The sequence below is a fragment of the Diplotaxodon limnothrissa genome, linkage group LG3, assembly GCF_057381915.1.
Source record: "Diplotaxodon limnothrissa isolate DT_005_m linkage group LG3, D_limnothrissa_male_GT1.1, whole genome shotgun sequence".
NCBI classification, from domain to species: domain Eukaryota; kingdom Metazoa; phylum Chordata; class Actinopteri; order Cichliformes; family Cichlidae; genus Diplotaxodon; species Diplotaxodon limnothrissa.
In genome coordinates this window covers 67,188,990-67,214,880 of record NC_140598.1, presented here as the reverse complement: position 1 = coordinate 67,214,880, position 25,891 = coordinate 67,188,990, and the positions used below count along the sequence as shown (strand labels likewise).

The window sequence follows — 25,891 nt, the reverse complement described above, 5'->3', positions numbered from 1 at the left end:
TAGGTGTTACTACAATAAACACGCATGGTTTCACCTGAGGAATGCAAATCTTTTCTCCCAGGCTGAGGTGTGCCGAGAGATCTGCAACACCAAACTTCAGAGCTTGAAAAGCCAGTTATCAGGCTGTGAGTGTTGACTCGAGTCAGGTTTAATGAAAAAAAAAAAAGAATTAGAGCATCTTCATTTGGAGCAGAGCAGAGACAGTGCAAGGGGAAAATGTAAACATTTGGTTCAGTTAGTTGTCTGATAATTAATTTGTCAGCACCTCATCCAGAATTGCGGCACAAAATCCTCTAGTCAAACAAAATCCTCACAATTCTGCCAAGTTGCAGAGAGTGAAGCTTTGATCAGTGCATCTGAAAACTCTATCAAAAGAAGCAATAACTAAGACACATGAGACATGCACTTAGAAAAGAAAGAAAATATCTCCCTGTCATTGGCTTTCATTTGAAAATGAAATTAGAATGACAACATGTTAATATGCTTGCAAATTATTTTAATGGGTTGATAAACATTTGTGGAAGTGCCGATGTAGGGCAGGATGCTTCCTACACCTGTGGCATGCACTTGTGTTTCTGTAAATGAATTGCTTGGACGAAGCGTTTTCCACAGTTATTACAGGGGAATGGTTTTTCTCCTGTGTGAATACGCTGGTGCATTTTCAAGTTCCCTAAGTGAGAGAACCTTTTTCCACACTCATCACAGGGGAATGGTTTTTCTCCTGTGTGGGTGTATTGGTGTCTTTTCAAAGGACTTCGGTGAGTGAAGGTCTTTCCACACTCTTCACAGAGGAATGGTTTTTTTCCACTGTGCCCAAACTGATGCACCTGAAGATGAACTAACTGGGCAAAGCTCTGGCCACACTGATCACAAGAATAGGGTTTTTGTCCAGTGTGCAGACGCTGATGGACCTTCAAACTTAATAGTGTTTTGAACATTTTCCCACACTGCTCACAGAGGTATCGTTTGGTGTGAACTTTTGTGCGCAGATCCAGCTGTTCTTCAGTTGAATCTACCCCCTTCTTATGGTGAGGTCTTCTTTGCATTTTCCCGGTCTGTATATAAAGAGAAAGAAGAGATGGACAGAGTAACAACAATCTACAACCATTTGATCTGATAGACTTCCTCCTTACAAAGACTGAGGTGTTGTGAAAAAGTGGAAATGGGAAATTACTGAAGAGTTGTTGTGTCCTTCTTTCATAAACTCCTCCCGCCAGGTGAGGGATGAAAAACGTGTTTGTAGTCAGAAGATGTTTTGATGCAGTCAGCATGCTCATTACCCCAACAATATTTTGCATATTAATTATACATGTTTTTTACCCATTTATATGTAACTTAAACAGGCTATTTACAAGTAAGCAAAGTAATCCTGTTCACACGTCACCAAATGCATACACAAACCCACTATTCAACAACGGAAACTCTGTGCTTCCCCATCTGATTCCATAATTGGAGTCAGCAGGGAAACTGCAATTTTAGTGAAAGGTAAGTAAAAATATATCCTGGCTGTACCTGTAATGCCAAAAATGCTAAATTAACTGTTCCCCTGGCCCCTTTGGGAACATTTTTATGTCACTGTGAAGTTTACCTTTCACCTTCACATAAGATAAGATAAGATAAACCTTTATTAGTCCCACACATAGGAAATTTGTTTGTTCACAGCAGAAAGTGGACAGTAAAAAGTTAAGAGCAGCAAAGTCTACTCTTCATTCTATCAGAAACAGTTATCACAGCTCGTACATTTTCTTTTTACACATATATGTAAGCACTGAGCCAAATTTAGTAATGCCAACACATTAAAAGAACAACATTTGTCTCTTATGTATGATACATCTATATATACACTGTAACAGATACTTGTCTTTGAGTGAAGATTTAAGGTGATATAAATAAATAACTGCAACTTGAATCTTTACTGAAGCTCAGTATTTGACACAGAGTTCAAACTCACTGCTGTAATAACTAATAATGATTAATATAATAACTATAATATTGGCCATATTATAGTTACATTACCAAAGTGAGATGATTTTAGTCTCATGAACAACACTATCTAATTGTTATTTACTAGCTAATCTTAAAATGACTGTTCAGTACAGAAATGAAGCCCAACAATCATGTTTGTACAGTCCTGTGGTCTCAGCCTCAGATTCTTATCAAATCACACAGAGCTCATGTAGAAACAAATGTACAAAATATGTTCTCCTTCATTTCTGTCAAACAAAGCTGTATGAAACGTTTCCAAGCCTCGCACTTCCGGCCTTAACGGTCTTTGAGTACGCGGACCTTGAGGACCGTTAAGGCTGCGTACTTTAAAGCTGCAGACCCCGAATTGGGATACAGCCTTAACGTCGTTTTCCTTCGCTATTTAAATTCACAAGCACTACATAATCTCATAGTGCCACCTACCTGGCATTCCTCGGGATCAGCAGTTAATTTTCATGAGGCAATTTTAGGTGGGTTACACTTGGAATGCCATGTCTCTTCCTTATCTAATGTGTCACGTTAAAGTGACTTACCTCTGCCACTGTGAGCATTTGGCTGCTGGTGTTACTCAGTGAATCAGCTCTGACAAACATAAAGATAATAAGTTTAGAGAAAAATTATCCAAATACTGCCTTAAAAACAACAATGATGTTAAGACTTCTCATCCAAGCACATAAATGAAAAACAACATATGTACCTTTAAAATTTAGCTTGAAAATATGATTAAATACTTTAAAGTAGCAATAAGAAAGATAATCAAGTTAGATACTACAAATTTACAGACATTTCGTCTCGTGTTTGTGCCTAGTTTTAAAGATAAACTGGACCTGAAACATGAATTCAATTGAAAATAACACAATTAAAAGGAAAAAAAAAACACTGAATGTCCTTTGATTTACTAAAACTACCACTGACCACCAGTTTTTTTCTTACCCTTGGCATGTGAGGGACATTTGTTTTGGTCCTGCTTAATGCTTGCCTTCACTGAACTCTGAGAGATGCACCAATGGTTCCCATGGTATCCAAAGCTGACTCCACTTCATAAGGTTCCAGAAGTGAATTTAAAAATCAACACCAAGTATTTAATGAACCACAAATCCCAGCAGGATAACAACCACTGGTGTTTTTTCCTCCAAACTTTATTTATTCAAAGTCATAAACAAAACAAAATAATAACTAACAACGAAATCAAAAATGACATAAAAGAAATAAAACCCACTCAAACTCATTATTGAACAAAATCAGTTACATTTACATTTCATCTTGTCAGAATATAATACACACAGCATATTAAATTCAACAAGATGAAGGTGTTCATAGTGTATTTGTATTGAGTATTACATAAGATGTATGTAGTTTAAACTCAACTTAAACTCTAACAGATCAACAGATCATGCATTTATAACAGCTCTCCACACAGCCCTTTCTCTAGCATTTTATTTTCATTCATTTTCACTTTCATTAGCAGATGTAAAGAGGGTTTTTTTTATATATATATCTTATTAAAAGCCCCTCTGATATGTTATATATATCTATAAAAAAAAATCTGTCTCGCTCATGTCTGCAGTAGGCTCACTTAGCATAGGGGGTCTAGCCTCAGGACCCTTACTGGATACAGACATCCCAGGCGAGAATGAAACTTGCGATCCTCGGCTCCAAAGGCCTGTAAAAAAATAAAATAAAATAAAATTATATATATATATATATATATATAATTTTATTTATTTATTTTTTTTTTCTTTCCCCGCTCGCCCCTCTGGGCGGTCAATCTTATATATATATATATATATATATATATATATATATATATATATATATATATATATATATATATATATATATATATATATATATATATATATATATATATATATATTATTTTATTTATTTATTTTTTTTTCTTTCCCCGCTCGCCCCTGTGGGCGGTCAATCTTTCAAGCTCGAGTCCTCTACCAGAGGCCTGGGAGCTTGAGGGTCCTGCACAGTATCTTAGCTGTTCCTAGGACTGCGCTCTTCTGGACAGAGATCTCCGATGTTGTTATATATATATATATAAATATTGTCGAGAAAAACATCTTATTTTACTGTCACTATATATCATGCATAAAGCACCGTCATTATTTCATCATTACTTCATTAGTCTGCATCACTTATCATCAGTTTATCATGTATCATTTATCATTTATTTCAGAGCACGCAGGATAAAACCTATTCTAGAAGTAATACTCTATGATGTGGCGAAAACACCAGCAGAAGCTGTGGGTCCAGTCAGGCCCCAGTAAAGTCATATGAGGACACGGTGAACTTTTGTTGGCCGGAAATGGACACTCTCACACAACTACACATTCTACACACTATTGGTTAAGTTCCCAGAAACCCGGAGTGGAAACATCTGGAACATGTTGTTGTTCTTAGCCATAGAAGGACATAGAAGTGAGAACTGACTGATACTTATCATGTGACTTGACGTCATCATTGCAATAAAAACCTAGTGAAGAGACTGTTCGGGGGAGATCGGCTCCAAAAGGCTTGTGATGCTCATCTTCCCCATATGTACATATGTATAATAAAAATCACTATTTTGACATCTACTGAGAGACCATGCAGTCGTTTTGTCTCCTCCTCAAAAACTCGAATCATGACAATATATATATATATATATATATATATGTATATGTATGTGTGTGTGTGTGTGTGTATATATAACACCCAGCACGCCCCTGTGGGTGGTTTATCCTTCAAGCTCGGGTCCTCTAACAGAGGCCTGGGAGCTTGAGGGTCCTGCGCAGTATCTTAGCTGTTCCTAGGACTGCGCTCTTCTGGACAGAGATCTCTGATGTTGTTCCCGGGATCTGCCACTCGCCTAGCTTGGGAGTCACCGCACCTAGTGCTCCGATTACCATGGGGACCACTGTTACCTTCACCCTCCACATCCTCTCGAGCTCTTCTCTGAGCCCTTGGTATTTCTCCAGCTTCTCGTGTTCCTTCTTCCTGATATTGCTGTCATTCGGAACCGCTACATCGATCACTACAGCCGTCTTCTTCTGTTTGTCTACCACCATTATGTCCGGTTGGTTAGCCACCATCGTTTTGTCTGTCTGTATCTGGAAGTCTCACAGGATCTTTGCTTGGTCATTCTCCACCACCCTTGGGGGCATCTCCCATTTTGACCTTGGGACTTCCAGGTTATACTCGGCACAGATGTTCCTGTACACTATGCCGGTCACTTGGTTATGGCGTTCCATGTATGCCTTGCCTGCTAGCATCTTGCACCCTGCTGTTATGTGCTGGATTGTCTCTGGGGCATCTTTACACAGCCTGCACCTGGGGTCTTGCTTGGTGTGATAGACCCCAGCCTCTATGGATCTTGTACTCAGAGCTTGTTCTTGTGCTGCCATGATTAGTGCCTCTGTGCTGTCTTTCAGTCCAGCTTTGTCCAGCCACTGGTAGGATTTCTGGATATCAGCCACCTCCTCTATCTGCCGGTGGTACATACCGTGCAGGGGCCTGTCCTTCCATGATGGTTCCTCGTCTCCCTCCTCTTTCTTGGGTTTCTGCTGCCTGAGGTATTCACTGAGCACTCGGTCAGTTGGGGCCATCTTCCCAATGTATTCTTGGATGTTTGTTGTCTCATCCTGAACTGTGGTGCTGACACTCACCAGTCCCCGGCCCCCTTCCTTCCGCTTAGCGTACAGCCTCAGGGTGCTGGACTTGGGGTGAAACCCTCCATGCATGGTAAGGAGCTTTCTTGTCTTTATGTCAGTGGCTTCTATCTCCTCCTTTGGCCAGCCTATTACCCCAGCAGGGTACCTGATCACGGGCAGGGCGTACGTGTTGATGGCCCGGATCTTGTTCTTACCATTCAGCTGACTCCTCAGGACTTGCCTGACCCTCTGCAGGTACTTGGTGGTAGCAGCCTTTCCAGCGGCCTCTTCATGGTTCCCAAGGTATTTATAAATCAGTCTCTAACACTGCAAGTTTACACTTAATGTAAAAGAGCTAGCGTCACAGCAAGAGAGTTACATGATGCTGATGCTGATAGGACACTGAGGTGACTGTTTTTTTTAACTTCAGGCACAGAATCTTCTTTGGTTCAGTCTTTTTTTAAGACAGAATCATCCTAGTGAATGCACATCTCTATAGGGCAAACCTTAAAACTGTAACCTAACACAAAATACATTTCAGTGACGACCACATTTATTTAATTCCATATACATGTAAAAACCATCAGCACATATCTCCACCCTTTCTGCATACATTGAGAATCTGAAACATGGAAAACTGCACCAAGACCCAGTGCAGAAAAGAGTAGGCTTCACAGATAAGACAATGATTAAATCAGACACAGTATAAACCGAGGACCTGGAGTGGAAGTGGATTGCTAGGTGTCATGCAGGTGCACGGCAACTGTGGGCAGGCTAAAGCAGCTTAAATAACACACCCTATAGACAACTGCATAGAGACATCAGTTGTTGTGTGAATGGCAGCTTATAACAACCAATGTCTTTTAGTTTTGAAAAAATGTATACACATCATACACATGCTGTAGTGTAGTGATGAATATATCATGGCTATCCTCCTGGCACTTAACAGCGTACACTATATTACAGGTACAGAGTAATGTACCTGTAATATAGTGTGACTGTTTGTGCCGGGGGACCTCATCCTTGTGAAAGGTACAGAGACACGGTGTTTAGAGAAAATGTGCCTTAGCTGTTCCAATACTCCTGACACATAAGCATCACTGAGTGTTTTCACTTAGGCAGCAGTTGTCCTTCATTCTTGCATGGGCTGGAGTTTTCTTTAGGTGCCTTTCCAGCTTTGACACATGTCCAGCTGGGATAGCCTCCATTATCATTAATGGAGCTCCAGTGGAGAACGTGCAGTCCTTCAAGTATCTCGGTGTCAACATCTCCTCAGACCTGACATGGTCTGCCCACATTCAGGTCCAGACCAAAAAGGCTAGGCAGTGCCTGTACAACCTACGACAACTGAGGAAGTTCAGGGTCTCTCCAGTGATCCTCAGGACTTTCTATACAGGTGCTGTGGAGAGATGTGAGAGATTTTGAAGGACCCATCCCATCTGTTGCTGGGATGGGACGGGTGCCCCCCACCCCCCTATTATCCTTAAGTGACTGAGACAGGACTCATTATCATATTCAAATCAAATCAAATCAAATCACTTTTATTGTCACATCACATGTGCAGGCACACTGGCACAGCACATGCGAGTGAAATTCTTGTGTGCGAGCCCCACAAGCAACAGAGATGTGCAAACACAACAACACAAACGAGCAAAATACAAGAATGGCCAACCTGAAACTAATAAATATATGTACAATATATAATAGTGTATGCATTTCTGGATGTGTATACTAAATATTTTCCTACGTGTGTGTGTGTGTGTGTGTGTGTGTGTGTGTGTGTGTGTGTATACACATTTTTACAAATTAAATAGTAAAAATAAATAAATAAATAATAAAAATAATAAAATATATAAAATATACAGAGTTGAATATGTGCAAAACAAGTGGCATTTATATACAGTGTGTAGTGCAGTGCATATATTCTCATATCATCCTGATTCTTCTGGCCTCGCTATAGCACATGACATTTTAACACCCTTCCCACACAATGTGCACAAGATGTAATTTTCCATATTGTTTTATTTTATTTTATTTCTATTTATATAATGTACATAACTCACCCACTTGCAACACATAATGTCCTCTTTGTATATACTCATTCACTGTATATAAAGTTCTGTCTTTCTCTTTTTTTCGTTGCACAGTCGAGGAGTGTATCAGGTCACATTTCACTGTGTGTTATACCTGTATAGCCATGCACGTGACAAATAAAGAATCTTGAATCACATTTACTCTGGGCCTTCTTGATGTGATGTTCTTCTGCTTCCCTGGCCACTGTGTCTGTAGGGATGGTGTTCACTCTATGTTGCAGCGTCCTGGTGACACCCAGTATATGCTTCAGTGGATGAAGAGAGTCAAACATTAAATTCTGATCTGTATGCGTAGGTTTACGGTACACATCAACTTTTAAATGTCCCAGATTACTGATGAAAATCTCAGCCAGATGAACAGAATCAACCTTTTAGGAGTGTGGATAAAAGTTTGTTAGGTTGCCAGCTGTGCCACGTTTTGATCTAGTTGCCAAACCTGGAAACCTACAATCCATCAGCCCAAGTGTTTCCTGTATAATCTGTTTATACAGAATAAATATTACAGAAAGAAGTATTTTCTGTTCATCAGAACATTTTGTCTCATCAAAATATTATTTGTCAGAAAAATGAAATAAATCCAATGAGTGAAATGGTCTAAAAATTATTTTAGACCATTTTAAATTCATCCATTTGCTTCAGCTTATCCTTTTCAGGGTTGCGGGGGGCACTGGAGCCTATCCCAGCTATCTTAGGGCAAGAGGCAGGGTACACCCTGGACAGGTTGCCAGTCTGTCGCAGGGCTACCACACAGAGACAAACAACCATCCGTACTCACATTCACTCATGGATTCACACTTATGGGCAATTTAGATTTTTCAATTGACCTATCCCCTCTAACTGCATGTCTTTGGACGGTGGGAGGAAGCCGGAGTACCCGGAGAGAACCCACACAAACATGGGGAGAACATGCAAACTCCACACAGAAAGATCCCGGCTTGATAGTGGAATTGAACTCAGGACCTTCTTGCAGGTAACTGTGCTACCCCATTTTAAATCACACTAAAATACTATTAGTGTATTTGAGTGCATTGCTGACCACTATTAATCATGTGCTTCATAACATGAGCCAAGGTGTGAAAAAAAGTGTGGGTCATTATCACCAGAGGTTTTGGGTGAAACCAGTGGCACCAGTGTCTGGCAGCCTCGCCTCTGTCAGTGCGCCCCAGAGTGGCTGTGGCTGCAATGTAGCTGCCATCACCAGTGTGTGAATGTGTGTGTAGATGACTGGATGTGTAAAGCGCTTTGGGGTCTTTAGGGACTAGTAAAGCACTATACAAATACAGGCCATTTACCATTTATATGAAAAAAGTGTGATGATCCTCTGCTCTCCATTACATTATTTAAATACAGTTCTTACAATATCATGTAAGAACACGTGATGATCATTCTCATTGAGTGGTAAATGGCCTGTATTTATACAGCGCTTTACTAGTCCCTAAGGACCCCAAAGCGCTTTACATATCCAGTCATCCACCCATTCACACACACATTCACACACTGGTGATGGCAAGCTACATTGTAGCCACAGCCACCCTGGGGCGCACTGACAGAGGCGAGGCTGCCGGACACTGGCGCCACCGGGCCCTCTGACCATTGTGAATCTACACAATACTAGATTTAAATACATTAAATAGAAACAAAGAATAGTGCTGCGGAAACGACACACTCTTCACTAATCGGGATAATTTCAGAGTTTTCTTCAAAGTTTTCTTCTTTATCAATGAGTGATACACGTTTTTATTAAACATTTGAACATAATACAAGACAAACTCTCGTACAGGATATAAAGTCGGAGAGCTACATGTTTTGAAATACACGCAGACATACCAAGACATTTTTGACAGTTTCATGCTCCCAATTTTGTGGAAACAGTTTGGAGATGACCCCTTCCTGTTCCAACATGACTGTGCAGCAGCGCACAAAGAAGGGTCTAGAAAGACATGTATGAGCGAGTTTGGTATAGAAGAACTTGACCAGTCTACAGGGAGTGCAGAATTACTAGGCAAGTTGTATTTTTGAGGAATAATTTTATTATTGAACAACATCCATGTTCTCAATGAACCCAAAAAACTCATTAATATCAAAGCTGAATGTTTGTGGAAGTAGTTTTTAGTTTGTTTTTAGTTTTAGCTATTTTAGGGGGATATCTGTGTGTGCAGGTGACTATTACTGTGCATAATTATTAGGCAACTTAACAAAAAACAAATATATACCCATTTCAATTATTTATTTTTATCAGTGAAACCAATATAACATCTCCACATTCACAAATATACATTTCTGACATTCAAAAACAAAACAAAAACAAATCAGCGACCAATATAGCCACCTTTCTTTGCAAGGACACTCAAAAGCCTGCCATCCATGGATTCTGTCAGTGTTTTGATCTGTTCACCATCAACATTGCGTGCAGCAGCAACCACAGCCTCCCAGACACTGTTCAGAGAGTTGTACTGTTTTCCCTCCTTGTAAATCTCACATTTGATGATGGACCACAGGTTCTCAATGGGGTTCAGATCAGGTGAACAAGGAGGCCATGTCATTAGTTTTTCTTCTTTTATACCCTTTCTTGCCAGCCACGCTGTGGAGTACTTGGACGCGTGTGATGGAGCATTGTCCTGCATGAAAATCATGTTTTTCTTGAAGGATGCAGACTTCTTCCTGTACCACTGCTTGAAGAAGGTGTCTTCCAGAAACTGGCAGTAGGACTGGGAGTTGAGCTTGACTCCATCCTCAACCCGAAAAGGCCCCACAAGCTCATCTTTGATGATACCAGCCCAAACCAGTACTCCACCTCCACCTTGCTGGCGTCTGAGTCGGACTGGAGCTCTCTGCCCTTTACCAATCCAGCCACGGGCCCATCCATCTGGCCCATCAAGACTCACTCTCATTTCATCAGTCCATAAAACCTTAGAAAAATCAGTCTTGAGATATTTCTTGGCCCAGTCTTGACGTTTCAGCTTGTGTGTCTTGTTCAGTGGTGGTCGTCTTTCAGCCTTTCTTACCTTGGCCATGTCTCTGACATCACAAGGTGTGCAATAGCACACCTTGTGCTTTTGGGCACTCCAGTGATGTTGCAGCTCTGAAATATGGCCAAACTGGTGGCAAGTGGCATCTTGGCAGCTGCATGCTTGACTTTTCTCAGTTCATTGGCAGTTATTTTGCGCCTTGGTTTTTCCACACGCTTCTTGCGACCCTGTTGACTATTTTGAATGAAACGCTTGATTGTTCGATGATCACGCTTCAGAAGCTTTGCAATTTTGAGACTGCTGCATCCCTCTGCAAGATATCCCACTATTTTTGACTTTTCTGAGCCTGTCAAGTCCTTCTTTTGACCCATTTTGCCAAAGGAAAGGACGTTGCCTAATAATTATGCACACCTGATATAGGGTGTTGATGTCATTAGACCACACCCCTTCTCATTACAGAGATGCACATCACCTAATATGTTTAATTGGTAGTAGGCTTTCAAGCCTATACAGCTTGGAGTAAGACAACATGCATGAAGAGGATGATGTGGACAAAATACTCATTTGCCTAATAATTCTGCACTCCCTGTAAAATTGGGGTTCATAAAAATCCAAATGAACTCCCTTTGTGTAGTACATTCATATATAAATTTTTTAAGTACTAACCCCTGACAGTTTGCAAGCAGATCAAGCAGAATTTTTGGAGGTTGTTTATGATTATTTATTTAAAGTGATTAAGAAACATTCATAGAGTTCTTTATCTACACAAACACTGTATAGTACAAGAGGTTCTAGGTGGTATTTATCTTACTTAATGTTACATTAGGAGTTGCTGTAGCTCAAGAGGGAGAGCAGGTCACTTTGGTCAACAGCTACAGAAATACATTTTACTTTGGCTTTGATCCACTTTCAAGGAAATAAACATTCCATAAAATTTTTTCCTGTCATTACAGAACCTCAGTGACAATTTGCAGGATAAAATTTGTAGAGTAATTTTGAAATTTCAAGTTTGACCTGATGATGGCAGTGTTTTTTCACTTCTACACTGTCACCGTTACAAAAAAGTGCTTAACTCAAAAGAATCAACCATGTTGTGTGTACAAAAAACAGACAATGTTGCAAATAATTAATTTTAAATTATCTTTAGGTGCTTGTTATTAATAGCCTGTCACAAAACAGATCATTTGTTCTTAATTCTTTAAATTAATCTACAAAAATTCAAAATGTAACACAGTTTGGCAGGAAAAAATACTATTTTATGCCCAGTGATTCTCAAGCAGTCATTAGTCAAATCTTAGCATTTCCTGATATGGTGAGTAGAGTGTTCTAAAAGACAAATTGAAGAGACTGGAAAAGCGGAGAATTAAAGAAAAAAAAAAGTCGTCCTCTGGTTTAATATATTTCTTCAACATTAAATGATCCAGTGACAGTTGTCAGTATTCCCACTGCTGCACAGCAACAACAACTGTTGATCATTCATTCAGCAAATTTTATTTTTCAAATTGTTAACAAATACAGTTTAAAACATTAATTAGTCATTGTCAATTTGTGATTTGTCCTGTTCTCATTGTGTGACGAATTATGATGGCTGTTTGGTAGCCGTCTGCATACAATGCATACTCTCTCTCTCTCTTCATGTGTGTGTGTTTCTCTGGTGAATTTCGACAACAGTTTTATGTTAACATACAATCCTTAATATGTTTTATGTGTGTGTGTGTTTGTGTGTGGGGGAGGGGGGAGGGGGGGGCATCACGTTAATCTAGCTAAGTGTAAACAGCAGTAAATACTAAATATTGAATGTTCTTGTGTAGCAAGCAGGACCGACAGCGCACAATGTGCTTGGAAATAGCACCAATAAAGGTGTAGTTTATGTCTATGAACAGTGACAGTGACTTCCTGACAAATAGACCACAGTCTGTCAGACCCGCCCCCCACCGGTCCAGCACCATCACACTCAGCACCGGGTCTCCACAAGGATGTGTTTTGAGTCCCCTCCTGTTTACGCTCTACACATCCGACTGCTCCCCTACCCATCTCTCAAACACCATCATAAAGTTCGCGGATGACACCACAGTGGTTGGACTCATCTCAAGGGGGGATGAGTCGGACTACAGAGATGAGGTCAACAGACTGACTGAGTGGTGTTCAGTTAACAACCTCCAACTGAACACCACGAAAACTAAAGAACTTATCTTGGACTTCAGGAAGGGCAGAGCAGACCCGGCCCCACTTTACATTCACGGGAGCTGTGTGGAGAGGGTACACTCCATGAGGTTTCTGGGTGTGCAGATATCTGATGACCTCTCCTGGACTGCAAATACTACAGCGGTGGTTAAAAAGGCCCAGCAGCGTCTCCACTTTCTGAGAGTGCTCAGGAGGAACAACCTGGAGGAGAGGCTGCTGGTGACATTTTACAGAGCCACCATAGAGAGCATCCTAACGTACGGCGTAACAACATGGTATGCAGGGTGCTCAGCTGTGGACAGGAAAGTACTGCAGAGGGTCATCAACACAGCCCAGAAGATCACTGGCTGCTCTCTGCCCAGCCTGGAGGTCACTGCAAACTCTCGGTACCTCAGCAGAGCTGGTAATATCATCAAGGACCACTCTCACCCCAGCAACCAACTGTTTGAACTATTACCGTCAGGCCGACGGTACAGGTCACATAAAACCAGGACAAACAGATTCGGGGTTGACTTCTTTCCCAGAGCTATCACCGTAGTAAATAAGCACAAAAACAATTGAACCTATTCCATACCGTCACTGTCATTATATTATGCTGCTATTCATACTGTCATTATATTATGCTGCTATTCATACTGTCATTATATTAATGCTGCTATCCTGTATATATTGTACATACTATTGTTTGAGTACTTATGATTGGTTTTTTTTGTACTTTTTATATCTTACATTTATATTTATTATTGAAACTTGCACCAAGGGAGTGGCACTCCAATTTCGTTGTACTCTGTACAATGACAATAAAGGCTATTCTATTCTATTCTATTCTATTCTATTCTACAGCTGCTGGATGGGATTAGCATGTCATAGCTATCTACCAAACTGCTAATTGGGGGATTTCAGGCCATCTATGGATCATTTTTGCTAACTGTTTATTCAGCTTAGGCTCAAAGAGCTGCAGCCTGTGCCCTAGCTGTCATAGGGCAAGAGGCGTGGTCCACCTGCACAGGTGAGCAGTCCATCACAGGGCCAACAGAGAGAGACAGAGAAGCACTCTCTCACATCCACACCTACAGCCAATTTAGAAGCACCAATGAACCTAAGCAGCATTTCATTGGACTGTGGGAGAACATCCAACCTCCACAGAAAGGCCAACAAGCTTCAACCTACAACCTTCTTGCTTTAAGGCACTAGTGCGAACCACTTTTCCCCATTTCAGCCCAAATCCTGCATCTTCCTGTTTCTGACTCCAGGCCAGCTCCACTAACACTTTCTCATCAGACACTGCCACCTAGTGGAGGAAGTCTTAGTTCCATTTGAAGCTTCAGATTACAGTTAGTTCCTTTACAAAGAGGTGGAGGTGGTGGGGCCACAGCACCATCATCACTGAGTGCCATAGGACACTTAACCTTTGTTTCCATATGCTGGGAACTTCCTGTTGTTCCAAGGAGGACTGGAAAATGTGTGAAAATCTCCCAGTCAGTTCCTCACAGCACACTTCAATCATTTCCCTCCCACAGCATCAGGACCAGGGCTTTTTCTCTCTTTGGTCCCACTAAGAGATTTCCACACAAACACCTCATCAGTGGGACTCTCAGAGCTACCAGCCCTTTGCTGCAATCACAAAGCTCTTCATTGAAATCAATGATATCAAAGCTGGAATCAAATGAGTCCAAGTCTTCTGCTGATTCAGCATCACATTCATCTTTGCTCCTTGTTCTGCATCCCCACCATGGACTTCATTCCTTTCCAAGCCAGCCTTGAGTGTCCTTTATTCAGCTCATCCTCTGCTTTACTTTTACACCTGATTTTAGCTGCTTTATCTCTCTTTCAACAAGTTTCTGTGCCTCAATCTTTTTCTTCTCTCCCTCATAACAAGACAGCTTCTTCTGCCTGAGAACATGTTGGAGTGATTTACTAATCCAGGGCTGCTTATTGGGGAAAATACTTCCTGTTTCCAAAGTAATCCCCATTTTTCCCAGAAAGAAATGTAAGTAGAAATCGATGATCTAAGTGAGAACATGAGCCTTTAAAAAGTCCCAGTGGGTGCAGTCAAAGCAGTCCCTCAGTCCCAGTATAGAGTCTTTGGTCCAGACTGGAACAACTGTGTGCCCAGTTTGAGCTCTCTTCAGTCCTGTGACCTGACAGACCCAGAGGGGCCATCACATCACATTTAGAAGCTCCCCTAATGGAGCCACAACACATGTCCAACACTTAGTCTGTCTTGTTGGACCAACTGGAAGAAATGATTCAAGGACTTAGTCACAGAACAGAGATTCAAATCTCCAAAATCCAACTGGCTGCATCAGGACATATAGTCTGAAACTCTGCACAGTTTCCTGTTTGAAGCTGCTTCCTGTTGGCTTCAGCTGTTTGGAGTTTCCATTTTCTAAACTTCTACATTCTGAACCTTCTTCAGCTCTGAACAGATGATGAAACACTGAATGATTTCAAGCTCACACTTTGTCTAATAAACTTACATCTTTCATTCTTTATACAGATTTAGTCGCTGTGGTTTGTCAGAGATCAGCTGTGATTATCTGGCAGCAGCACTGAAGTCCAACCCCTCCCATCTGAGACAGCTGGACCTGTGGGACAACAACCTGAAGGATCCAGATGTGAAGCAGCTGTCTGATCTTCAGAGTCCAGACTACAGACTGGAGACTCTGAGGTCAGTAGAGTGATGGAGTGAGTGGGTGGTGCTGTCAGCAGTATTGTACTAAACACAGTCAGTATGAAACAAAGATCCAGTGTTTCCTGTAAAGCTGCCGCTTCTCAGTGAAGCTGTGAGAGGAGAATGGTGACAGGCTTCAGGATTGGACACAAACACTTCCTGTTTCTGACCTTTATGGTCACCATAGTAATGGCTGACACGCTCTGATCAAACACTGTCAACAGCCAATCAGCTCTCTGAACAAAGCAGCACGCAGACCAATGACTGCATTCATTTCCAAGTTTAAAGCAGTGAAGAACACAGTCTGTAGGTGAGGAAGAATTTAGTGAGAGCAGATGTTTGGATGGAATTCCTCCAGTTAACAGCTGGAACTGTCCATCTGGATTGTTGGGCTTGTTGTTGGGGTTCCTACAGAGCTCAGAGTGGACACACCAAGGTTCTTCTAATGAATGAAAGTCCAAACTCAAACTAGGAGGGAAAAACATTTTCATCAACTTCAATAAAAATCCAAAGATTAGAAAAAGTGAAGCAACAATGAGTCCTAGTACAGTCCCAGCACTGAAGTCCCTGCTGCTCTTTATACTGGATGTGCTGCATCACTGACTGACAGCTGATGAAGAGTCTCTGGAAACACTCGTTTATCTCCTCTGCTCTTCCTTCTTCTCTCTGCAGGTGGAGGATATGATGGTAAACAGGACGGTGTGTGTGCTGAGAGAGGAGGAGCTGTGTCCTGATGATCCAGAGAGGTTGAAGCAGCAGCAGCTTGTGTGTAGAGACGCTCTGACTGGGCCATGTTACTGGGAGGTGGAGAGGAGAGCTTCATCCAGCAGTGACTGACAGAGGAATGAGAAGAAGTGCAGATGACTGTCAGTGCTGCAGAGTGAACTGCTCTGAGAACAGCTCCACTGTCAGACACAATGTAGAGTCCAGCATCATCCCTGTGTGTCCCTCTGGATCTGACAGAGGATCATCAGTGTATCTGGACTGCTCTGCTGCTGCGCTGTCCTTCTACAGTCTCTGCACAGTCTCTGTCTGACTCTGGCTTCAGACCCTCCTGGATCAAACTCACCTGGAAAGACTTTCAAACATCACTCAATAGATTTGAATACAGAATATATTTGATATATACTGTAGATGTACTGTAGAGTTGCAGTTTGTCACTTGTAAATACAGTCTGTGAGCAGCTATGAGCTGAAAGATCTTTCTAGAAACACGAAATGTTTTCACTCTTCTGTTGCTTTTTCAGTTCATTTTATTAGATAGTTAAGTTTGAAACAATAAGTAGTTGAAATATTAAGAAATAATACATAAGAAATAAATAGTAATCCATGTTTGTTGATTAGATTTATATGTTTAAATGTGTTATTTGTGCTAATTGTGCAATTATAGAGGAACCTTTTCTAAAGTTGTGTTGTGGCTAAGAGGGCATTTTTTGGCTGTCACACTCAGCAAGCTAATTAAGAGACGAGCCACGAGGTTTGCACGTCTGCAGAAAGATAAATAAAGAGTGCCTTTTCTGGACATCCCCACCGAGTAAAAATGAAAGTTTATTCCCTTTGAGTGAGGCCAATGAGGTAAATGTTTTGTTTATTATCGTTGTATGTAAATGCACGAGTTTTGCATGGTATTCAAGTGCAATAGCCGCAGTGTGAAGTGTAATGTGTACTTTATTGATCATTTTGTTGGAATGTTTCGTTGTATATAATGCTTAAGGACTTTAGTAAGAATATTCATTTAAGTTTGTATTTCCTTTTAGTTCTGACGGCATTGTATCGGCTGTGGTTGGACATCATTACATGTTAAGACATGTGGAAGAATCCTCCTGTCCGAAATAAATGTCAGTTTAAACACAAAGAACAAGTTGAGCTTTATTAAGACTCGAGGGGAGTAACAATGATCATTGTTCTGACAGCATTTTGAGTGGGAACAGTTCAAAGTTATTTACTGATTGAAACGAGCTGAATGTTTCTGTGCACGATGAAGAAGATCAGCAGCAGCAGCTCAGCTGATCAATGAGTTGACATCTATCAGTCGTTTCATGAGATGAAGTCATCAGCAGACATTTGTTCTAACTGTGTGATGAATGTCAGAACGTCAGGGCTCTGCTTTAGTCACTACTTGATGATCATTGGCTCATTGTTGAATCCAGTGGCCCAGTCTGACCTCTGAGGAGGAAACACATGTTTACTGAGTGAATCGCTGCCATTAGGAACTAGTTTTTCATATCACAGCCTAGAAATCACACAGGACCATTTCTGCAAGTGAAAAGTCGTGATTGGAGGAAAATAATTGTATCGTTTGTGCAACTGTTGTTTGTAAATTAAGAATTGTCCCAACTACATGTGCTGCTGACCTTTGACCTTTTCTTTAGGTGCACAGAGGCCAGAGGAGTCTGTGGAAACATCCAGAACTGAGGCAGTGCTACAGATGTCTTCAAATAAAGTGGTGTATTATCCATGGATGCGTTCCATTCCTGTTCAGACCTGCTCGCTGTCAATGGGCTTCATTCCCAGTGTTGGGGAGTAACGGAGTACATGTACCGCCGTTACATATTTAAAATACAAATATTTTTGTTGTTGTTGTTGTTGTGCTAAGCTAACAGGCAGAATGCTACAGGCATAGCCCTAACGAATGTAGCCTCATGGGCAGTGTAGTCCGTGCTGCAGGGAGAATGGACTGCCATACCCGTCTGTGAGCGCGAGGAGGGAGAAAAAGGAGAGTGGAAAACTACGAGTTGTCATCGAGCAGAAACGGGAGCTGGAAGCATGTAAATATAATAATAACCACTGCAGCCAAGAAGAGTGCCTGACGAGCCCAGTTGTAATGAGCTATTAAGACTCGACTGTACGCTGTGTTCGTGTTTTCCTCCGAAACAATAAGCTCCGTTGGAGCAGCCTTTCAACGCCTCTCTCTGTCTCTCGCTAGCAAACTTGACCCAGTCAACAAAGTAATTTTTCGGCTCCGAGCCCGACACGGACCCCGACGTATTAGCCAGAGGTCCCTTTACTACGGTTCGGAGCTGCGGAGCTTCAGTAATAGTAATAAATCACATTCATGTAGTTGTAAACAGCATGATAATATATTAAGTAATCCAAAGTATTCAGAATACGTTACTCTCATTGAGTAACGTAACGGAATACGTTACAAAATACATTTTGGGGCATGTATTCTGTAATCTCTAGTGGAATACATTTTAAAAGTAACCTTCCCAACACTGTTCATTCCATTTCAGACTGCCGGTGGTCGGCTGGAATCCAAACTCAACATGGCTCCTGTGTTAGAAGAGCCTCTGATTTTAAAATATGCACATTTAATAGTTTCTTTCCAACACTATGGAGCTACCAGCCCAGTATATGTAGCCCACAGTAGATGGAGTTATCAAGCTGCACTGACAAACATCATGACTCATGTAATCTCTACATGTGGACCTTTCACAGATGGATCCAAGTGCAGATTCAACTCTGCATTACATTTGACTTCAGCTGTTACACACTTTCATTTTCTAGCTGTGTCACTTCCTGCTTTTTGGATCAGATAGTTTATCCATGTCCGCAAATGTTTGGCTGCATATTTTTATCATCTATATTTTCCAGTCTTCATACAGCCGATATTTCATGTGAACTCCAATATGCCACCTGCCATCACGTTTTCAGGGTTCATTCAGTGTTGGAAATGTAGGACAAACAGCAGCACATGTTTTCTAAATGTTTGCAGTAATTTTTAAATGAAGCTGATACTACATGAGACATTTTCCACATTTATTGTCTTTGAACAGAGAATAATAAAGCCATCAAACATATACAGGTTTGTGCAAATACAAATGCCTGTGGTGCATTTGATGACCTGCAGAGGAGAACAAGTCGGGCTTTTCAGCCCTAACACAACCTCTTTGTTCTCAATACTACAAAACCTTAAAAGGCTGATATGCAAGTTTGCATGAATCACCAACACAGTTGTATTTTTTCTACTATAGTTATATTTAAGGTGATCAAATATCTGCTGACTGATTAGATCCAGTATCTATTACAGATGAACTGGATATCACAGCGCATGCTGTTAATCCGTCATATCAAACTAAACAGTGTTGCTGGTGTAAATATCCTCCAATAAAGTCAGATTGTTGTGATTATGCTTCATTTTTATGTACTGGGGTATCAATGACCCCCACGCTGCCGCAGCAGCGCCTGTGCGTGGCCCCCAAGTGCTACGTTTTCTTTCCCGATCCCCTGACGAACCCATTAGAATCGCTCTGGGGCACTCTTCGACCCCAAATGATCGTTCTGTTTTTTTCATTCTCATTCACCTGTCTCTACTGAGGGTGGGGTACTTTGGGACCCCCGGGGTCTGGGGCTGCCCCGAAGGGGAGCAGGGGGCATATAAGTCTGTGGACGGACCTGCGCTAGGTTCTTCGGATCACAATGTTATTCATCTCCTCCCTGCTTACAGATCTGTGATTAGGAGGGAGAAGGCCTGTGTGAAGCGGACTAATGTCTGGACAAAAGACAGTTGTGTTGCCCTTCAGGGGTGTTTTGATTGCACTGATTGGTCCTTGTTTCAAGAGAGCACTTCTGATTTGGATGAACTCACTGATGTGGTGTGTAGCAAAGACTCTGTGATTCCAGTCAGAGAATTTAAGACTTTCCCTAATAACAAACCGTGGCTCTCTAAAGATATTAAGGATCTGATACTTAAAAGGAAACTTGCTTTTAACGAGGGAGACGTTCCCACTATGAGAATATTGAGGAAGGAGGTGAGGGCTGCACCCTCTGTCAGAGTCAAAGTCTTTAGGTCTGTAAGGGATATAATACTCTTCATCTTTGCCTGACTGCCTCTTTTTCTTGGTCTTTGGTCGCTCTTCGCCATCTTCCTGCTGACCTCTTCTTTTACCACCTACCATCTCTGAAAACACCCCCTGGTGGAAATAGAAAGAATTACATGGTACAAAGTGACAAAACATGATACAGAGATCCTACTATCTTCCTCTTCTAGTTTGTATACAACATCATCTACATCAAAACTGCACTTTATTTTGCTTCTTCTTTATCAGACAGCACAAACAACTTTCTCATTTTGACTCAAATATTGGTTTTGAATGAAAATTATGCAACAATCCTGGGTGTTTATTCAACTTGTGAGCAGGTTTTCTAATCCACCGTACTATTATTATTGACACTAATACATGTTCGTGCTGCTGGCGAACTAATAAACTCAAGAGCATATAGCAAAGCAAAAAAGTGAAAAGTAGGTCTTGCCTACATAAATAAACATAAGACAGTTGTGAGACTTTGACATAGTAACATGTGCAGTAATATTTACACCTGTGATGACATCTCACAAGCATTAGCCTTATTTTGAAACCAAGATTGTTTACACAGAGTTTGTAATTGCAGAGAAATGCTCCATTCATTTTGGTCATTTCATTTTTGAGCAGGAAGCTCACCTTTTTTGTTATAGCCTTTATCTGAATAGAGAGTTTTCCAATTAAATACATATTCTTTAAATAATGTTCCCTCTTATAAGAAGTAGGATAATTAAATTTAAAAAAAAAAAAAAACGTATTATACCTCTATCACTTAGAAAAAAACCCTGTTTTTTTTCTGTTGTCTGTTATATAACGTTAGTGATGCTCGTTTCAATTCATTTCTTAATCAGCTAAACAAGTCAGTTAAGAAACAGTCAAATATTAAGTTAAATTTGAAAACGGTTTAAAAAAAAACATCCCCATTCCAAAATGTCACATGACAATCTCATTGGCTCACGGAGTTATGATGTCACTACACTTTGATCTTTTGAAGTTTTTCCTTAAACAGGGGTGAGAAACAGCAGTTTTTTAGTTCGTGTCTTCGCAGCATTTGTGTTTGCAGCCTTCACACGTTCACCACAGAAACTTTTGGAAACCTTTGCAGAGTTGTCGTGTACAACCTTCAACATGTATCCAACAAGACACCAACTGTTGGGGGAAAGCTCTGCAAAAACCCAGGAGAAATAAAGACACAATGAGACAAAGTTACTTTTTATGCTTTAACGTGCACACGGGTAAGCTGTTAAGAACAACTCACACCCATGAACAGAGGCTTGGCATTTTTATAGGCACAAATCACAGAGACGGTGAGAACAGGATAAGAAAATAATAAACAGATAAAATAAACAACTCCATATGTGGCGCTAGTCTCGTCAGCAGAGAGCTGGGAGAAAGATAAAATAATCTAAAACAATATGTCCCAAAACAATATGTCTTCGCTGGGAAAGTCTAAAAGGATAATTCTAAACTAATCTAACCATAGACAAAGGGCATCTTTGTACATTTAAAAGAAGGTAAAGAAACATAGAATCATTTTCCACTAACATATTCCCTCCTGTTTTAACTTATTTTAAATGTATACAACAATTGTCTGTAAAGGTTATTTATTAAGTATCTTTAGCAATTTTTTAATTGTCAAAATGTCAGCATAGCATAAATGTAAATCATGTGGTCTAAAGAATGAAACAAATAAAATAATAAAAAGAACAAAGAAAAGTATAGTAAATAAAATAGCAACAGGAATAATCAAGAGAAAACAATAAAACTAAAACTACAAAAAATAAAAGGATAAAACCTTATATTGTACCTGCATAAACTACTAATGTGTTAATCAGTGCATGATCACTTGACAAGTCATTTTTAATCACCACGTCATTTATTAGCAGCTATTACAAGTTGTCCTCTAACAGAATTGCAACGGGATGCTGTTCTTTTTGAGACACGGCAACATAAGCAGTCATTGTAGGTGTGTGGTCAGTGACATATTTTTGCAGAACGGTCAAATTCTGCAAAACTTAATAAATGTCTCCTCCAGCTTCGTATCCATCAGGGATAAAAGTGCAACATGTCTCCCCGATCAGCTTACAAACTCCTCCTTGTGATGCTGTTAGCAGGTCTAGTGTCAGTCTGTTCTGCAGCACCATCATTCTGATGGCCTTCTGTTCTCCTGCTAAGGCCGTTCCCAGGGTCTTAGTTAAGTTGATGTGTCGTAGCAGAGCATATCGGTTGATTTCCACGTGATCCCGCACCTCGGCAACTCCAATGCCGGGGATCAAGCTCTGTAAGAATTTCACTTCTCCTCAGATGTGAAACTCTGGTTCCTTTACTGCTTGGTGCCGTCCGTGCACATCCTGTCTGGTACTGAGTCTTTGTTTGTAGTGGCATCCGGTAGATAGGTGAGTAGGCAGCTCCCCCACTGCCCGCGATCCATTGTTCATCACACATACTGGCAGTTGTGCTGCGTGCAGTTTGTTCAGTAGAATTACATCAGGCAGTGGGTCTGAGACTTGGGGCCAGGTCAGTAGCTAGGTCTGTCCGGAACAGTTCACATTTGTGGGTCATGATGACCTCCAGGTTGCTTTTGCTGGGATGCTGTAGTTGGCCTTGGACCAAAGAGTACCGTAGCCTGGATGTGTTGCCAGGCCCAACAGGCACCAACTGCGATCTTCAGGTATGCTGTACGGCCACAGGCCAAACGTCTGTGAGGATAGGGGCATATGGGTACATGCAAAGCAGTCAGTTTTATTATTCAGGTGAGCTGTAGTGTTCATAAACTGCCACCAGAAATTAGTGGCGTAGCCATGGGGAAACTTGGTGTACTTTCCTTTGTCATACAGTGTCTGCCTTTTCTTCATATAGCGTGACTTGTTGTCCCTCACGGAAGCAAAGATGAGGAGCCCGGTCAGGGTCAGGGCCGCTGCAGCTATTAGGAGCCACCACCTCATGACAACAGGACACACCCTCCTGTCGTGAGTAGACCCCCCGGCCAGGAAGGCTGACCCCTCCACCGGGCGAGATCACAACGATTGGGCGAGCCTGTGTCGGCTGAGTTTAGATGGCTTCACTTACTCGCCTGCAGTGACTCTGATGGATCCAGGATGGTCGTTCCGCAATTTTGCAAGCGGTGGGCGTGGTGAGGAGAACCTGATGTGGTCCCTCCCACCTGGGTGTGCTCCAGTTTTTCCTTTGGAGCACCTTGATCAGAACCCAGACACTGGGCTGTAATCTGCAAGACACTTGATAGACATCATTACATTCTTCGTTATTTACAATCATCTCTTTATTTTCCTACAACTTAGACATACATTTTGCTACTGAAATTGTATCTGCCTTTTTCACTGGGTAGATTTCCGGCCACTTTGAGAACACGTCTATGACCACTAGGGCGTATTTCGACCCTTGGCATTCATTTAGCTCAATAAAGTCCATATGAATTGTGTGAAAAGGATAAGGTGGTGTGGGAAAACGGCCTCTTTTTGGTCTCAGGTTCCCCTGAGCATTCTATTTTTGACACGCCATGCATGTTCTGACAAATTGTTTTGCTGAAGTTCCAAAATTTACAGTGTAGAAATGAGAGTTGACAATACAGGTCATTGCCCCCGTTGACAAATGCGTACAGCCATGAGTCACTAACGCCGCCATTTTGTGGAGGGATTTTGGCAACACTGGCTTGCCATAACACATCATTAAGTCGTTTGTCAGAACTGCACCGTGTTTTAGCCATTTTGCCTGCTCGGCTGTGCTTGCTGCTTTTTGTTCATTTTTCAACACATCCAGTGGAATCTGATGTGTGTCTACTGCCATCAATGTGATGTTTGTCGTTTGTGCCGCCTGTTTTGCTGCTCTGTCAGCAAAGTTATTGCCTGTAGTAATGAAAGAGCTATCAGTTTTGTGTGCTGCACATTTACACATTGCGAGTTGTTGTGGTAAATGTATTACAGTCAGTAGGCGTTGTAGCAGGCTGGCATGCTGAACCGGTGGATGTGGTTGATGTAATCATTCCTCTGTTTTGCCAAATATTCTGCAAAATGATGCACAGCAGAGAAAACATACTGGCTGTCTGTATAAATGTTTATTTGTTTATCTTTGTGTATTTCACATGCGCGAATCACAGCTATCAGCTCAGCGCTCTGTGCAGAATATGAAGAAGAAAGTGGTTTTGCTTCTATTATCCTACTATCTGTGGTTACTGCGTAACCTACACAATTTCGGCCTGTGCTGTAAGGTCAAATAAGTTCTTAAGTGGCTGCCTCAAAACTGTTTTGCATTATTTCTCTGTGGCCTACTCCTACAATCTCGTGTGAAGTGACCTTCCTCTCCACGGTTCTAGCAGGCGTTGTCTCTATGTTATCTGCTGTTTCTGCGTGACTGTCTGCAGCCTTGGTGTTTGTGACTTTGCTCGCCTCTCTGTTCCTGATAGCCACCTGCGGATTAGTGTTTTAGTCTATTGTCAACACGTCAGCCTTATTTTTAAGTTACAGAATGCTTCTTCTTTTTTTTGTCTTGGTTTGGGAGAATAGATGCAACACTACATTTTCACTTAAGGCAGTTTGAAATAATTTCTAGTTTTCAAACAAATCATGGATCTCACACATTTCAAACTTTCAAGTTGTTTCCCATTTATACATATATATATATATATATATATTTAACTTTGCATTGCTCATAGCTCATAGCTCTAAACCTAGGCATTTTTCAATCATATGCCTAATCACCATGTGTCACTGTGATTCTCAAGTATTGTCACAAGTTCGTTTAAATTCGTTTCCAAAACCAACAAAATAATCAAACAAAAACATAAACGTGTCAGGACACAAAAGAAAAAAGAAAAATGCTGCCACCCGAACAAGGCAGAAGTCTGCATATGTTGGCTTTTAATAGCATGCAGCTTCTGCTCTAAAAGAAACAAATAAATAAAAATAAAAGAAAATGTGTAACATGCTCATCAGCTTAGCAGTGTCTACATATTTAATTCAGCTTCTCAATCCTGTAGTTTTAGCTGTTGTCTACAGGGTTTTGCTTATTGGTTGTTATTATAGGTGTGCTCTATATCTCAGCAATGTGTCATGCTAGAATGATAGCTGTGAAGCTGGTCAAGTGCCTCTATGCACTTCATTAGTTAGTTATTCTCTGTATTGTCTTCATCTCACATGTCATTACACTGAGTTTCAGCAAACCTTAAGCTTGATGCAGACTACTGCTTAACAATTATCCACCTCACATCATAACCGACTAAGGTGCCTCTTCATATTAACATTATGTCATTGTTAATATTATCCTCTTTGTCTTATATAACAGCAATAGCATATTATAAAATTTTATTAGTGTGTACCACTATACTACTACTGAGCCAATTTGATAGTTAGGATCATCTTATTTAGCAAACAGATAATTTAGAATTCATCCAATCTGCGGTCACATTTGTTCTCTCTGTTGCATGGCGGACCAGGCAGTTCTATTATAATATATTATTTATATTTTATTTTGTATCCATCAAGGGCTTCAGATGACCTGCAGTATCATCCTTTTCCCAAGGTGGA

General features: G+C 41.0%; 1 protein-coding gene across 1 annotated transcript in view; it reads right to left on the bottom strand.

Moving 5' to 3' along the window:
* Positions 1-548: 548 nt before the first annotated feature.
* The window catches only part of LOC146636946 (uncharacterized), a 306,161-nt gene continuing 280,818 nt past the window's right edge, over positions 549-25,891 (bottom strand). The window contains exon 3 of the mRNA XM_085350405.1: positions 549-918. Within this exon, the coding sequence (XP_085206531.1) occupies positions 549-918 (370 nt within the window). The remainder of the gene's footprint in view (positions 919-25,891) is intronic.